This window comes from Manis pentadactyla, chromosome 3 (assembly GCF_030020395.1).
Source record: "Manis pentadactyla isolate mManPen7 chromosome 3, mManPen7.hap1, whole genome shotgun sequence".
NCBI lineage: Eukaryota > Metazoa > Chordata > Mammalia > Pholidota > Manidae > Manis > Manis pentadactyla.
The window spans coordinates 159,817,602-159,835,449 of record NC_080021.1 but is presented as its reverse complement, the minus strand read 5'-3'; the positions used below and the strand labels follow the sequence as shown (position 1 = coordinate 159,835,449).

Genomic DNA, 17,848 nt, shown 5'->3' with positions numbered 1-17,848 from the left:
CAAACAAAGACATTATATAATGATTAAAGGATAAATTCACCAGGAAGATATAACTGTAAATATATACACAAAGCATATAATATATAAATATATACATGTTAGGTATAACCTCAGCATACCTAAATATATAAAGCAAATACTGACACAACTGAATGTAGAGGTAAACAGCAATACAATAATAGGATACTTTAATATTCTGCTTTTCATAATGAATAGTCAGAAAATCTATAAGGAAACTGAAGGCTTGAACACCACTATCAACCAAATGAAACTAACAGACATGTACAGAATATTCCATAAACAGCAGAATACACATTCTTCTTAAGTGTACACGGTACGTTCACCAGGACAGAACACATATTACAACAAAAAAGAAGTCTTAACAAATTTAAGAAGACTGAAATCATACCAACTTTCTTCTCACCACAGTAGAGTGAAACTATAGAACTCAATTATAGAACTTATAGAACTCAATTGCAAAAGAAAACTGGAAAATTAAAAAATATGTGTAGATTAAACATACTCTTGAACAACAACAAATAGGTCAAGGGAGAAAGTGAAAGGCAAATTAAAATATATACTGAAATAAAAACTAAGCAACAAAATTTACAGGATGCAGCAAAAACAGTACTCAGAATGATAAATGGCTATAATAAAAAAAAGAAAAAGATCTCAAATCTACCTAATTTTACACCTCAATGAACTAGAAAAAGAACTAAGCCCAGTTAACAGAAAGAACCAAATAATAAAAAGATTAGAGCAGAAATAAGTCAAACAGAATACAGTAAAACTACAGGAAAAATTAACATAACAGTTGGTTTTTGAAAAGGAAATCAAAAAAGTCAGCTAGACCTAACTAAGGAAAAAAAGAGAAAACTTGAATAAAATCAGAAATGGAAGAGACATTACAACTGATACCACAGAAATGCCAAGTGATCATAAAAGATGACTGAGCAACTGTACGCCAGAAATCTGAGTAACACTGAATGGATAAATTCATAGAAATACACCACCTACAAAGACTGAATCATGAAGGAATAGGGAATCTATACAGACAAGTAATTAATATGCAGCTTGAATCAGTGATCAAAAACCTCTCAACAGAGAAGAGTTCAATACCAGATGGTTTCACTGGTGAATTCTACCAAACATTTAAAATGCCAACCCTTCTCAAACTCTTCCAAAATATCAAAGAGGCAGGAACACTTTCAAACTCATTTCATGAGGCCCACATTACCCTGATAGCAAAGCCATAGGCACCACAAGAAAAGAAACCACACAGGCCAATATATCTGATGAAATAGACAAAGATCTTTAACACAGTGCTAGAAAATCCAATTCAACAGCACATTAAAAAAGAATTATACACCATAATTAAGCCTGATTTATCCTTGGCACGCAAGAATGTGTCACCATAGGAAAATCAATTAATAAGATAAACTACATTAACAAAACAAAGGATAAAAATACATGATTGCCTCAACAGTGGCAGAAAAGTGACAAAATCCAACACCTTTTCATGACAAAAACTCTCAGCAGTTAACTAGGAATAGAAGGAAAATATCTCAACATAAAAAAGGCCATCTGTAAGACCCATAGCTAAATCACACCCAACAGTGAAAAACTGAAAGATTTTCCACTAAAATCAGTAACAAGTAAGTATACCTACTCTCATCACTTTTCAACACAGTCCTGGAAGTCCTAGCCAGAGCAATTAGGCAAGAAAAATAAATAAAAGGCATCCAAATAGTCCATTTGCAAACATCTTATATATGGAAAACACTTAAGATTCCATTTTTTAAAATGTTAGAAGTAATAAATAAGTTCAGTAAAACTTCAGGAAATAAAATCAACATACAAAAATCAATTCCATTTCTATACACTTAACAGTGAACTATCTGAAGAGGAAATGAAAATAATCTCATTTACAATAGCACCAAAAGTAGTAAAACACTTAGGATTAAACAACTAGAGGTGAAAGACTTGTATACTGAAAACTGAAAAATACTTACTGATGAAAGAAATTTAAAAAGATATAACAAATGGAAAGACATGTCAAGTAAAGAATATTGTTGAAATGTACATACTACTCAAAGCAATCTACAAATTCAGTGCAATCTCTTTCAAAATCACAATGCGATTTTTTTTGCAGAAATAGAAAAAAACAATTCTAAAATTCACATGGAACCACAAAAGACTCCAAATAGTCAAACCAATTTTGAGAAAACAAAGCCGGAAGCATCAAACTTCCTTATTTCCAAATATTTTACAAAGTGACAGTAATTAAAATAGTATGGTACAAAGACTAATGAAAAACAGTAGAAAGCCTAGAAATCGATCCACACACACAGGTCAACAAGTATTTGACAAGGGTTCCAAGTACACAGTGGAAAAACCACAGTCTCTTTTAACAAATGTGCTGAGGAAACTGCATAACCGTGAAAAAAGAATAAAGTTGGACCTTTACCTAATACCATATACAAAAATCAATTCAAAATGGATTAAAGTACTAAAGCTTAAAACTGGAAACTGTAAATAAAACTCCTAGAACAAATCATAAGGAAAAACTTTATGACATTGGTCTTGGCAATGATTTCATGGATATAACACCAAAAGCACATGCAACAAAGCAGAAACAGACAGGTGGAACAAATCAAACTGAAGAGCTTCTGCACAGCAAAGGAAACATCAACTGAATGACAAGGTAACTTGAGGAATAAAAGAAAATATTTGCAAACCATTTACCTGATAATGGGTTTATTCTAAAGTCATTAAAGGAACTCCTACAACAATAACAAAAAAACTAATAATCTGATTAAAAAATAGTCTAAAGACTTCAGACATTTCTCCAAAGAAGACATAGAAATGACTGACAAGTATATGAAAAGATCAACGTTGCTCATCATTTCAGAAATGGAATCAAAATCACAATGAGATATCATGTCATGTCACCTATCAGGATGGCCAAAATCAAGACAAGTGTTATCGAGGATGTGGAGAAATTGGAACCCTTGCACCCAACTGCTGGAAATGTAATACAGTGCAGATACCCAATATGGAAAAAAAGGCTCCTCAAAAAATTAAAAATAGAACTACATAAGATCCAGCACTCCTATTACTGAGTTATCTAATCCAAGGAATTAAAATAAGGTTCTGGAAGAGATTAGAACTCCCATATTCACTGCAGCACTATTCAAAATCACCAAGATAAGTAAGCAATCCAAATGTGCATTGTTAGATGAATGGATAAAAAAATGTAGTATGTCCATATCACAGAATATTTTACAACTTTAAAAAAGGAAATTATACAAGATGCGGCAACCTGGGTGAAGCCTAAGGACATTTACTAAGTGAAATCAGTCACAGAAGGATAAAAAATACATGATTCCACTTAAAAGAGGTATGTAACACTTAATGATCCTTAACAACTTACTACGTTGAAGGACAGTGACCACACTGGAGGGGGTGAGGACTTGATAATATGGGTGAATATGCTGAACCACTGTGTTGTGTATTTGAAACCATCTTAAGACTGTGTATCAATAATATTTAACTTTAAAAAGTGCAAATGTTTCTGAGAAAAAAAAGGTATGTAAAATTGTCAAGTTCATCATATCAATGAGTAAAATTACACTTGGATATATACTTAAGTGATTTTCAACAAGGGTGCCAAGAACATTCATCAGGGGAAAGAACAGTCTTTTCAATAAATAGCACTGGGAAAACTGCATATCCACATGCAAGAGAGTACACTCTGACCCTTATCTTACACCATATACAAAAATTAACTCAAAATGGATCACAGACCTAAATGTAAGAGCTAAAATTATAAAACTCTTGTTAAAAAAACACAGGGCAAAAACCTCAACATATTGGATTTGGCAATGATTTCTTGGACATGACACCAAAATCATGGGCAATCAAAGAAAAAAATAGGTGAGAAATCAAAGGACACCATCAACAGAGTGAAAAGGCAACTCATATAAAGGGGAGAAATATGTGAAAATCATATATAGCATAGGGAATGATATTCAGAACATATAAAGAACCCCTATAATTAAACAAAAAGACAACCTAATTTAAAAGTGGGCAAAGAATTTGAACAGATGCTCCTGCAAAGACAAACAAATGGCCAATAAGCACATTAAAAGGTACTCAATATCACATCATTAGGGAAACAAATAGAGCTACAAGAATGTACCACTTTGCACCCATCAGGATAGTTATTATAAAAAAAAAAAAACAGAAAAGAAAAGTATTGGTGAGAATGTGGAGAAACTGGAGCCCTTGTGTAAGGCTGGTGGGAAAATGGTGTAGCCACTATTAAAAACATTATGGTGACATCTCCAAAAAAACACCAGTTTTTAAAAAATCAAACAAAATTATCATATGACTCAGCAACTTCACTGTGAGGTATATACACAAAAAAATTAAAAGCAAAAGGAACCTAAACAGATATTCGTAGACCAATGTTCACAGCAGCATCATTCACAATAGACAAAAAGTGGAAGCAACCCAAGTGTACACCAATGGATAAATGGATAAAACATATACATGCAATAGAATATTATTCAGCCTTAAAAGAGAAGCAAATTTTGGTACATGCTATAACATGGAAGACCCTGAAGACATGCTAAGTAAAACAAGTCTATCACTAAGGGCAAATACTGTGTTTTCACAATACAAAAATCCATAGAGTCAGAAAGTAGAATGGTGGATGGTAGGGGTGGGTAGGAGGGAGAAATAGGGTATTAATGCAGACTGGGTATAGAGTTTAAATTTGGAAAGATGAAAAATTTCTGGAAATGGATGGTGGTGATGGTTGCACCCAATTTAAATGTACTTACCACCACAGAACTGCACGTTAAGATATTAAAATGGTAAATTTTATGTTATGTGTATTTAATCACATTAAAAACATGAAAGCAAAAAAGGGACTGAAAACTTGCTAGACCTTTACTGAATTAAGTGAATATTAAACTGAAGTACACTGTAATAAGATGCATATTTTAACTGCTAGAGTTAACTCAAAAAAGTATGGTTAAGAAATCAAAGCAATTAAAGGAGTAACAAGTAAACAAAAGACATGAGAGATAATAGAAAACAAATAGCAAAACAGCTAATGTATATCCAACCACCTCAATAATTGCATTACGTGTGGATGGACTAAACACTCCAATCAAATGGCAGGGGTTATCAAGTTGGATTAAAAAAAAGATAAGAGAAAAATTAAGATCTAAATATATGCCATCTATAGAAGACACACTTCAGATTCAAAGACGTAAGTAGTTTGAAAATAAAACAATGAAAAAAGGTATGTCACACATGGTAACGGTAAGAGAAGTGTAGTGGCAACACTAATATAAAACAAAATACAGCTCAAGGAACATTAGTAGAGAGAGATACATGTAATAATGATAAAGGGGTCAATACTAAAGGGAGATATAACAATTAAAATTGTACACAAACGTAATAAAACACATGAAGCAAAAAATGACAGAATTAAAAGAACAAATAACTCAACAATAGAATTGGAGATTACAATTTGCACTATCAATAACTGACACAGCCAGACTAAACATTAGCAACCAACAGAAGACTTAAAGAACCATGTCCACCAATTTAACCTAATTTAGAGAACACTGCCAACAGCACAATACATATTCTTTACAAAGACACATCAAGTATTCTCTAACACAAACCATTAGTTAACCCATAATACAGATGTTAATAACTTTAAAAGAATAAAATCATTTTATTTTAGAAAATTATTTAAAAATTAATTAGTAAAATAGAAAACAAAATTAGTAGACTAAGATCAGTAAAATCGAAGGCTATACAAAATTAACACACAGAAATCTGTGACTTTCCTATACACTAACAATGAACTAATAGAAAGAGAAATCAGGAAAACAATTGCATTCGCAATGGTGTCAAAAAGAATAAAATACCTAGGAATAAACCTAACCAAGGAAGGGAAAGACCTATACCCTGAAAACTACAAGACATTCTTAAGAGAAATTAAAGAGGTCACTAACAAATGGAAACTCATTCCATGCTCCTGGCTAGGAAGAATTAATATCATCAAAACGGCCATCCTGCCCAAAGCAATATATAGATTCAATGCAACCCCTATCAAATTATCAACAGCATTCCTCAACGAACTGGAACAAATAGTTCTAAAATTCATATGGAACCACCAAAGACCCCAAAGAGCCAAAGCAATCCTGAGAAAGAAGAATAAAGTGGGGGGGATCTTGCTCCCCAACTTCAAGGTCTACTACAAAGCCACAGTAATCAAGACAACTTGGTACTGGCATAAGAACAGAGCCACAGACCAGTGGAACAGAATAGAGACTCCAAATATTAACCCAAACATATATGGTCAATTAATATTCAATAAAGGAGCCATGGACATACAATGGGGAAATGACAGTAGTCTCTTCAACAGATGGTGCTGGCAAAACAGGACAGTTACATGTAAGAGAATGAAACTGGATCACTGTCTAGTCCCATACACAAAAGTAAATTCGAAATGGATCAAAGACCTGAATGTAAGTCATGAAACCATAAAATTCTTAGAGAAAAACATAGGCAAAAATCTCTTAGACATAAACACGAGCGACTTCTTCATGAACATATCTCCCCAGGCAAGGGAAATAAAAGCAAAAATGAACAAGTGGGACTATATCAAACTAAAAAGCTTCTGTACAGCAAAGGACACCATCAATAGAACAAAAAGGTATCCTACAGTATGGGAGAAATATTCATAAATGACAGACCCAATAAAGGGCTGACATCCAAAATATATAAAGAGCTCACACACCTCAACAAACAAAAAGTAAATAATCCAATTAAAAAATGGGCAGAGGAGCTGAACAGACTTCTCCAAAGAGGAAATTCAGATGGTCAACAGACACATGAAAAGATGCTCCACATCGCTAATCATGAGAGAAATGCAAATTAAAACTACAATTAGATATCACCTCACCCCAGTAAGAATCGCCACCATCCAAAAGACAAACAACAATTAATGTTGGTGAGGTTGTGGAGAAAGGGGAACCCTCCTACACTGCTGGTGGGAATGTAAATTAGTTCAACCATTGTGGAAAGCAGTATGGAGGTTCCTCAAAAAACTCAAAATAGAAATACCATTTGACCCAGGAATTCCACTCCTAGGAATTTACCCTAAGAATGCAGCAGCCCAGTTTGAAAAAGACAGATGCACCCCTATGTTTATTGCTGCACTATTTACAATAGCCAAGAAATGGAAGCAACCTAAGTGTCCATCAGTAGATGAATGGATAAAGAAGATGTGGTACATATACACAATGGAATATTATTCAGCCATAAGAAGAAGACAAATCCTACCATTTGCAACAACATGGATGGAGCTAGAGGGTATTATGCTCAGTGAAATAAGCCAGGTGGAGAGAGACAAGTACCAAATGATTTCACTCATATGTGGAGTAAAAGAACAAAAGAAAAGTGAAGGAACAAAACAGCAGCACAATCACAGAACCCAAGAATGGACTAACAGTTACCAAAGGGAAAGGGACTGAGGAGGATGGGTGGGAAGGGAGGGATAAGGGTGGTGTAAAAGAAAGGGGGCATTACGATTAGCATGTGTAGTGGGGGGGCACGGGGAGGGCTGTACAACACAGAAGAAGAGTAGGGATTCTGCAGCATCTTACTAAGCTGACGGACAGTGACTGTAATGGGGTTTGTTGGGGGGACTTGGTGAAAGGGGAAGCCTAGTAAACATAAAGTTCCTCATGTAATTGTAGATTAATGATACCAAAATAAAAATAATAAAATTAAAAAAAAAAATCAAAAGCTTGCTCACCAAAAAGATCTACAAAATTGATAATCAAAACTTGAGACTGATGAAGGGAGTCCCTTGAGATCTCATGTTAAGTTTAGGATGGATTTTTTATTTCTGCAAAAAAAAAAAAAAGACCACTGGGATCATACTGACTCTGCAGGTAGGTTCAGGCAGTATTACATGAACTTAGGATGTTTTTCCATTTATTCACACCTTCTCTAATTTCTATCAGCAGTATTTTGTAGTTTTCAGCATTTAAGTCTTTGGCCTCCTCAAGTTTAAGCCTAAGTATTTTATTCCTTTTGATGGTATTGTAAATGGAACTGTTTTCTTAATTTCATTTTCAGATATTCATTGTTATTTATATATTGTATGTCAACTGTACTTAAATTTTTTTAAGTTAAAAGATTAAAACATTCATCACATTTAAGAAAAAGAAATGCAACTGATTTTTGCATGTTGATTTTGCAACCTGCACTTTTGCTAAATTTATTTGTTAGTTGTAACTACAAAAAACTACTAGAATAAACAGTTTTGGCAGGGTTGCAGAACAGCAATATACAAAAATCAAATTTACATCTTTATACCGTAACAATTCTGAAAATGAAATTAGCAATTACATTCATGACAGCATCATAAAAGATAAATAAAATACTGAGTTTTAGAAAGGTGAAAACCTGCACACTGAATACTACAAAATATTGCTAAGAGAAATTTTAAAAATCTAAGTGGAAAGACACTGCATGTTCATGGATTAGAAGATTGCAAATTGTTAAAATGCAATTCTCCCTATCAATCTGTAAGTTTAGTTCAATTTCCTAAAGATCACAGCAAGGTTTTCTTTGTAGAAATTGACAAAATGATCCCAAAATCTATCCAGAAGCACAAAATATATAGACTAGGCAAAATAACTTGAAAACAAAAACAAATTAGGACTTCTACCACCCAATTTCTAAACTTGCTATATAGCTACATGAGATGCTTGTGTGATGACAGCTATACTGATCAACAGAATACAGCAGAAAACAGAGAAATAAACCCTCACACTTATGGTCAATTGGTTTTGACAAAGGTGCCAAGGCAATCAATAGTGAAGGCTTTCCAACAAACAGTGCTAAAATAACTGTTATCTATGTGCTAAAAAAAAAAAAAAAAAAAAAAAGCCAAACATAGATCTTTACTTCACACCATACATAAAAGTCTACTCAAAATGGATGGCCAACCTATGCGTAAGAGCTCAAATTTAATACTTAGAAAAGAAAAATAGAAGATGTTTGTGACCTTCAACTGGTCACAGGTTTCTTAGATAAGACACAAAAAGCATTATTCATAGAAGAAAAACAAAGGACAAATTAGGCTTCATCAAACTTTTGCTCTCCAGAAGACACCATTAAGAAACTGAAGACAGATCACATACTGTGATAAAGTATATGCAAATCATTTATCTGATAAAGAACTTGTATTCAGCATATATAAAGAACTCTTACAACTCAATAAGACACTAGTTAAAAAAAAATGGGCAAAGGATTTGAACAGACATTTCATAACTAAGGTATACAAATGGCCAATAAACACATGAAAAGATGCTGAATATCAGTAACTAGGAACATACAAACTAAATCCACAATGAAATACTACTACAAACCCACTAAAATGACTGTAACAAAAAAGACTGACAATAACAAGTGTTGACAAGGATATGAAGAAACAGAAACGTTCAGATATTGCCAGTTGGGACATAAAATGCTATTGATACTCTGGAACAGTTTTGAACTTTCCTAAAAAGCTCAGCCTAAATTTAACATATAACCTAACAGTACCCTTCGTAGGTTTAACTCCCCAAAAGAAATGAGAATATATATCTACACAAAGACTAATACAGGAATACTTTGGAAATATTGTGTGTTTGGTTCTAGACCACTGCAATGAAGTGAGTATCGCAATAAAGCAGGTCGAATGAAGTTTCTGATTTTCCAGTGCATACAAAAGTATGTTTACACTACACTGCAGTCTATTAAGTGTACAATGGCATTATGTCTAAAAATGTACATACCTTAATATTTTATTGCTAAAAAATGCTAACCTTCATCTAAACTTTCCGTGAACCATAATCACTGATCACAGATAACCATAACAAATGTAATAATGAAAAAGGTTGAAATAGTCCAAGAACTACCAAAACTGACAAAGACATGAAGCAAGCAAATGCTGTGGGAAAATGGCACTGATAGACTTGTTTGACACAAAGTTGTACAACATAATGAGGTATGTCTGTATACAAATATTTACAGCAACAATCATGATAGCCCCACATTAGAAACAATTCAAATACCCATCAACTGGTAAATGGATTTTTTAAAATGTGGTATAGCTATACAATGTAACAGTATTCAGCAATAAAAAGGACAACAAAACAACACATATTATATGATTACATTTACATGAAACTTCCAGAGAATCCAAATCCAAAGAAAGAAAAAGCAAGCCATAGTTTCCCAGGACTGAAGTGGAAGCAGATGCTGAAGGCAAACGGGCATGGTACTTTCTGGGTTGATCTAAATGTTCTAAAACTAGATTATGATGATGGTTGCACAGCTCTATAAATTCACTAAAAAATCACTCTGTACTTACAATAGATGTATTTACATAGTTCAATAAAGCTGTTAGAAAATTAAACCACAGCAAATCTACTATACATCAATATACAAAATTTCATGCATAAATTTATGTGTGATTTATGATTGAAATAAGGCAAATCACTTGAGAAGACACACAGGTTTATGATACCAACTCAAAGTAATGGCAATTACAATGAACTTAAGTAAGATGCCTTGATTCCAACCAACTGATTCTTGCTGGTCAATAAAAACTTTTTAATTAAGTAACTGTCTGTGGCAAGTCTGAATTCTAGAATATTTTTAGATACTTTTAAATTGTAAATATATTTTATTCTAACTTGATAAATGTATAACAAATGCTCTATTTCACAATAAATTGAATGCTTTAATGTAGTATTTCCTATATCACCATTTTAGGTGACAAACACTGCATTAAACAGTTAATCATTTAGTGATAAAATAAATTTTCCAATTCTTTTTCAATCCTTTTGATTTAGGTAAGGAGGAGAGCTGTATAAGGTGCTAGTTTACTTCCAAACACTTCTCAAGCTATTTGCTAACTGACCTTTTTAAGAAAAGGGCAAGTGCCTTTGGCAGGAAACTAGATTTTTATAACATTGTTTCACTGTATTCCCTCATACGGTAACTTTTTATTTGGTGCTAGCTTTCATTTGTAGCAAAGATATAAATTAAACTGGTTTGAAAGAAAATTTCAAACTTAAAAGACAGACTGGATAGGTATATAAGGACAGGGCAAAATCATGAATAAGGCATGTAAAAGCAGGACTTAAGTTCAGGAAATTTTGCTTCCCGTGATATAAAGCAACTAGTCCACAGTAAACTCAGAATATGTAATTATGTAATATAGATCATATCAATGATTCACAATCACCTGAAGATGGGTGAAATGCATTTAAATGTGTTTATACTGCTTCTTGTTTGCATGATCCTTTCTTCCATAGACCACATCAATATAAACACATACTGGGAGCCAAGAGTTCAACTGGTTGTAAGACTACAGAATAGTTTAAGATTTAGTAAACTACAGATTATCTAATATTTAAAGTAGGGCCCTTTATCATGTACTTCCCCCCCCCCCAGCTTTATTGATATAATTAACTTATAATACTGTGTAAGTTTAAGATGTACAACATGTTGATTTGATACACATATCTTACAAAACAATTACCACCGTGGTGTTAGCTAACACCTTCATCACATCATATAACCACCATCCTTTTTATGGTGAGAATATTTAAGGTCTACTCCTAGCAATTTTCAAGTATATAATACTGTATTAACTATGATCACTGAGCTATACATTAGATGCCCAGGACTTACTACCTTACAGGTGGAAGTTTGTATTCTTTGACCAATGTGTCTCCCTCTTTCCCCCATCCCACAGCCACTGGTAACCACTATTTTAGTGTCTGTGTCCATGTGTATGGCTTTTTCAGATGCCATATTAAGTAATATCACGCAGTATTTGTCTTTTCCTGACTTGTTTCACTTAACATAATGCCCTCAAGGACTATCCATGTTACGCAAATGGCAAGATATTCTTTCTCATGATTAAATACTATTCCACTGTGTAAATATACCACATCATCTTTACCCATTCATCCTCTGACTGGCACTTAGGGTGTTTCTGTATCTTGGTACTTTTCTAACATAATCTGAACTGTGTAATAAGGTATTTAATTCACCTTCAGCTGTATAAATAAACCTAAGTTTTTCTGAATTACCATATTTTTAAAATTAATGTCAACATTTAAAAATATTTCAATTATCAAACCCTTAAAAATTCTGTGCTACACATGGGACAGATATCCTAAATTCATGGGAGGGAGGAAGGAAGAAAGGGAGGGGGGGGGAGAGAGAGAGAGAGAGAGGGAGAGAGGAAGGGAGGGAGGGAGGATAGAAGGAAGGAAGAAAGGAAGGAAGGAAGGAACACTTCTTATTACAGTAAATAATGACTCAGAGAAAGCAGGATTTCAACAGAAGCTAAAGGATGGATAATATTCTGACAGGCAGAGATGGGGCAAGAGTGTACCCCAAGAGGGGAGTATCTCTGATACCAAACTAAGGATTTTGAACTTCATTCTTTAACCAACAACAGCGAGCTCTAAAAGACTGCCAAGCTGTGAGATATAAGAAAGGTTCTCTGAAGGCAGCAGTAATAAAAAAGGTAACAAACAGGAGATTTAGGAAAATGCAAGTACAAATGAAATGGCTTTCCTGAGGTCACACAACCATACACCTGATCCTACAACTTGCTTCTTTGAACATCTATCAAATTGCTTTCTATTATGAGCATACACCAACAAGAACATAAGTTTCTATTTGGTTATTTAAGGCACAATTTATTTCATAAATCCAGTAATTATTTGCCTCTTTCAGCTTTTTATTAGCATCCTTCACAGTAATAACTCAAAATATTTTCATTTATCATAGTTATATACTAACATCTTCGGACAGAATGTTCTGTTACATGTAACATGCCCCTTTCATCACTTTCATATACTATTTTTTATGCTATCTTTTACAGGAGACATTTTTTTAAAAAGCCTTCCAAAGGTAATTTACACATTTGAAATAATCAATGACCAGAAAATTGAGATAAAACTAATCTAGAATTACAGCATTCTAAGGTATCATTTTATGGTTCGCATACGTAGGCTTTCATATTCACAATTAGGCAATATACTAAAGGAATAATTATAGGCTTTCTGGTACAGTACAAAATACAATTCATCTCACACTACACCCGTCAATCATAACTCATAACACGCCTTAAACAGAAGCTTCATCATCAAAGCTTAACTAGTCCTTTTATAATACTCTTGGCAGAAATACATCATCAATTGCTCCATGAAATAAGTTACACCTCTACCACACAAATCTAACGTATGTATATACCAAACCTTTTTTGAGTACCTTTTGGGTTCCAAAATGAATGATCATAAACTCGAGTAGTTTTTATAACTCCAGAACAGAATCAGGAAGCAGAGAAATCAAATTTACATCAACATGTTACACTGAAATCATGTTATACCTTCACATTAAAAATGAAATGAAAAAGTAAAGTGCCTATCTACAGAAACTCTCTTGTTCATAAGCACATCTAAACAACACTATAATGTATCTCTCAAATTTGGAGTCAGGAAAAAATTTCAAAGATATATGACTGTAACACTGAGATTCTAAATAGTTACTTAAGGTACACAACAGTAACTGCAACAGGTACACAAAAGTTCAACAGATGACCCATAAAATGTACACAAGTTGTTGTTAGAGATTTTATTTTAACGTTTCCATAGTCTCATGACTAATCAACATTTTACACACAGCAATTCTTTTGGATATTAAAAAAAACAGCTTAGACTTAAATGCACATTCCTTTCACAAGGCTAGTTTTCCCTTTTTAAAAATGCATCCCTCCTACTGTATATCAATCATACCTTAATAAAAAATTTAAAGTAAAAAATGCATCCCTCCTAAGTGACTTTAACTTACTGAGATCCCTAACAATATTTCAAGTAAGCAAATAGTGTTACAGTCTCTCATCTTTTTAAGCATGTCTCTCCCTGTCTGCAAATGCCGTCAAGCAGCTTTATAAGACCTTAACTATACAAAAAAACCCTTTAGATCTTCAAAACTCACTTCATTCTATAAAACTATTTGCATGTACAATCTCTCCAAAATCAAAGCTTTCATGTTCTCACGCAAATATTTTAAACCAATTCACTCTAAATTATGAAGGAATAACTGACAACTCAATTTACCTAGGAGTGTTTACATTTTTAAAAGAAGTTTGTTAGCCTAAATTTATTTTAACTTGCACAGTTTCTGTAAGTTTAGAAATTAAACAAAGTAAAAACTTTCAGACAGTGGGGAAAAAAGGCACCTCCTAGGAAGAGGAGACTAGAAGTTGGAGTCTGGCACCTGTTAACCATTCACCCACTTATAATCATAGGTCTTAAAATTATCTGGTCCAATACTTGATTTTTTAAAATTAAGGTATCACTGATATACACTCTTACGAAGATTTCACATGAAAAACATTATGGTTACTACATTTACCCATATTACCAAGTCCCCCCCACATCCCGTTGCAGTTACTGCCCATCAGTGCAGTCCAATACTTGATTTTTGAAGCCAGGAAGCTGACGCCAGAAATCAAGGCTGACCATTCATAAATTTACATTACCATGCAGCGTCCCATAGGTATTCCTGCACTTCATATTACCTCGTATTTCAGAACGCCTAGATTCCCTACAACCTTTTTGCATACCAGATTTTAATGGTAGTGACCCCAGGACTTCGGTACAAAGTAGGTATTGTGTGTAGGCTGGAAGTTTGAAGGAAAGGAGTATGTAGCAAAAAGCAGATGCTCTTAACTATTCACAATATCCATAATAAAACTGAAACAAATTTGTGTTTCTTACACAAAGGAGTAAAGTAGCCTACAGGCTCTGGTCTGTTCATCCTTCATATTAATTTTAGTGCTGCCTAAGTCTGCCTTGTTAGGGATGAGGCAAGTTAAAGTAGGTTTTACAACTTGCTCATCAATAAAATTATGTACTAGAGTCAGGAGACAATTTAAAATTCAAGTTCTAATTATTTTTTCTACATGTTCTGTAAAGACAATAATTATATACACCCAAAGAAAAAATATTTAGTTAGCATTCACATGTAAATAAATTAGTATCTCATCTAAGAACCAAGTGATAAAATATGCATGTTCAAAAAACAAGCACCAGCCAGCACAGTCACACCGCTGGTTTTATAACATCCTGTTTTGATAAACATCTGAAAATTAAATCAGCCAAAACTTAATGGCAGTAGTCTGACTTATAGCATAACTATGATAGTCATATTAAAGAAGATAACCAGAAACAGCTAAATCTCATCATCATTTTTTACCAAGGCTGTGTGTAAGGATAGTTAAGGACTTTATAGTCCATTCAATGAGTCAGACACAGACGTTTAAGGGTTTTAACAAATTTAACTAAAGCCAGTATTTTACATAGCTCTAATAAAGCCAAGGTCACACTTATTTCCACGTGGTCAACTTAGCTTTGAAAGGAGAAACATTTCATTCCGACATCGATTAGTACTGCCTTCTTCGGGAAAAAAAAAAAAGAACAAGAACTCTTTTTTACTCTATTCTGTAGCTCTTATAGACCTATAGAATAGCAGCGTTCGCGGAAAACAGGGAGCATCCCATCCACCACATATTTTTGAAGTTTCCTCTCTTAGCCCCTTGGTAATCGGATACAAAAAAGGAAAACCAGGATTCAATACAGCCAGCAGAAAAATAACTCAGTTTCACGCTCTGACCAAATCTTATGACTTCCAGGTGTTAATATACCCGGGAGCTGCGCGGACAAATTTGAGTTCAGTTTCCGCTCCTACTAACCGCCCCCCGCCCTACATTTCCCTAATAAAGAATCCGAGAGCAGCAGAAAGGACTGGACTGAAAGCGGGAAGATGTTTCTAGTGAGGTGAGAAGTTAGATAACCAGACTTTTAGTAAAAAATGAAGAACTCTGGCTGCAGATGCTAGAAATAAGTTATCACAGGCCTCTAGAGTCTGGCACTGGGTAAACCCCAAAAGGCTTTCCTTAAGTCCCAAACAACGGCCTTTAAAGCAAGGGTGGGCAAGCAACAGCGATCAGATTTCTAATTGTGTAAAGTTTAAACAAATTTGTTCCTCAGGGAACGGGGGAAGGGAAAGGAGGGCAAGTCTGGGCTCGGCCGCAGGTCCAACACGGGAAGTCTCAGGGATTTTCGCCAGCAGCGACTGCATCTAACCCAGAGCCCCGGCCGCAGGACACGCCAGGACCCGGCGGTACGTGCTGCCGAGTAGCTGGAAGTAGAGCGCGGACGGCGAAAGCTAGTGGGTCTGGCGCGAAGGGGCTGGGGTCCGGGGCACCGGCTGGAAGTCGAGCACGGGACGGTGCCAGGGGGCCGCGGAGGGAGCGCCCAGAGGCTGCGCGGGTTCTACTTACTCGGCTGTACCAGATGCTGAGGCGGGCCGGAGCCAGCACGGCGAAAAAAGTCTTCTGGGGGTCCGACTGAACGTGAAAAGGCGCCTCGGCCGGGCTCCCCAAAGGGCAGAGCAGCCTCTTGGGCCAACCGCTCAGGAAATACATGGTCCGCGCGGTGCCGCCGACGCGGCGGCGCCCGGCCCCGTCCGTCACACTCAGCGACCCGGGGCCGGACGCCCGCCTCCCACACCACGACCGGCCGAGTCGGCGGCGTCGGCAGGGACAGCTCGGGGCATCTGCCCGCTGGCCAAGCCGGGCCGGGCCGACGCGATGCTAAGCGACGAAGGCACCCGCGCGCTGACGGGGCCCAGTGCGCGGGGGGAAGGCGAGGGAAGAGTCCGGACCGGGAGGGGGTGGGAGGAGCGCGGAGGCCCGCCCTGGCCCCGCCCCTTCCGTGGGCCGCACGGGCGTCACCACGCCGCGTCGCGTGGGTCTGACCGGGAGGGCTGCGGCGCGCGCGCGCACACTGAAGACCTCTCCGAACCGGCCCCCGGACACCGCCACCGGCGCCAACCCCTATCAGCTTTCTAAAGCTCCGCCCCAATCTTCAGAGTGGTCGCCGTGCTGCGTCAATACGCACGCGCTTTTGTCGCGCCCTTGCTCCTCCCACTTACGACCTGGAGCGTCCTGCCAGGGCCGGGAGGGCGGGACAACCGCCAGAGATTCGAAGACAAGTGGGCCCAGCCGTGCGAGTCTCGCTGCGAGGCGACTTGCTCCACGGAGTACGTCCCTCGCCTGCCCCATCCAAATTTGACTTCTTGTGCGGATTGATGAGGCCTCCCGTTGGGGCGGGCCCGGTGCTCCAACGCCCGGGGAGGGAGGGCGTTTCCTGGAGAGCGCCAGTCACGTGATGCTCCCTGTTGGCGTTCCTCCCTGGGCTCCAGGCCGCTGTCAGGACTTTGGCCCAGTGATCCCGATATTGTGCGGCAATATCGGAAGTGAAAGCTTGATGGTGAAGTACCTGCCCTCATGGTGTTTACATCCTACAGGGGGCCTTTATTCAAAACGTAAATAAACTACTTACCATGGGAGTGCGCGAGTCCTGTCCTCTGTCCTTGAGGAGTTTTGAATTAAGTGTGCATTCATCTCTCCCTTTACCAACCACAGTTTTAGACAAGGCGAGGCTATCTCTTTTGCACACTCTGTAGAATATGTGCTGCAAAAGACTTGGACTTAATTTTAGAACCGAAATGAAATTCAGAGATTCTGTCCTTGGATGTTTAATTTTGGACTCCAGCAATCACCTTAACTGCTGAAGTACTGACCCAATGATTACCTCTGAGTAAGAGGCCCGTGTGGGTGGGAAGGTCGTGTGTGCAGAGTGGGAAAGGGGAGTCTGGAATAAGAGACTTC

At 36.6% G+C, this 17,848-nt stretch overlaps 2 protein-coding genes across 2 annotated transcripts in view; both read right to left on the bottom strand.

Moving 5' to 3' along the window:
- RIC1 (RIC1 homolog, RAB6A GEF complex partner 1) overlaps positions 1-16,814 on the bottom strand; it is a 135,917-nt gene extending 119,103 nt beyond the window's left edge. Inside the window, exon 1 of the mRNA XM_036878825.2 lies at positions 16,457-16,814. Within this exon, the coding sequence (XP_036734720.1) occupies positions 16,457-16,600 (144 nt within the window). The 5' untranslated portion in view covers positions 16,601-16,814. The remainder of the gene's footprint in view (positions 1-16,456) is intronic.
- PDCD1LG2 (programmed cell death 1 ligand 2) overlaps positions 1-17,848 on the bottom strand; it is a 173,155-nt gene that overhangs the window by 46,740 nt on the left and 108,567 nt on the right. The window lies entirely within an intron of this gene.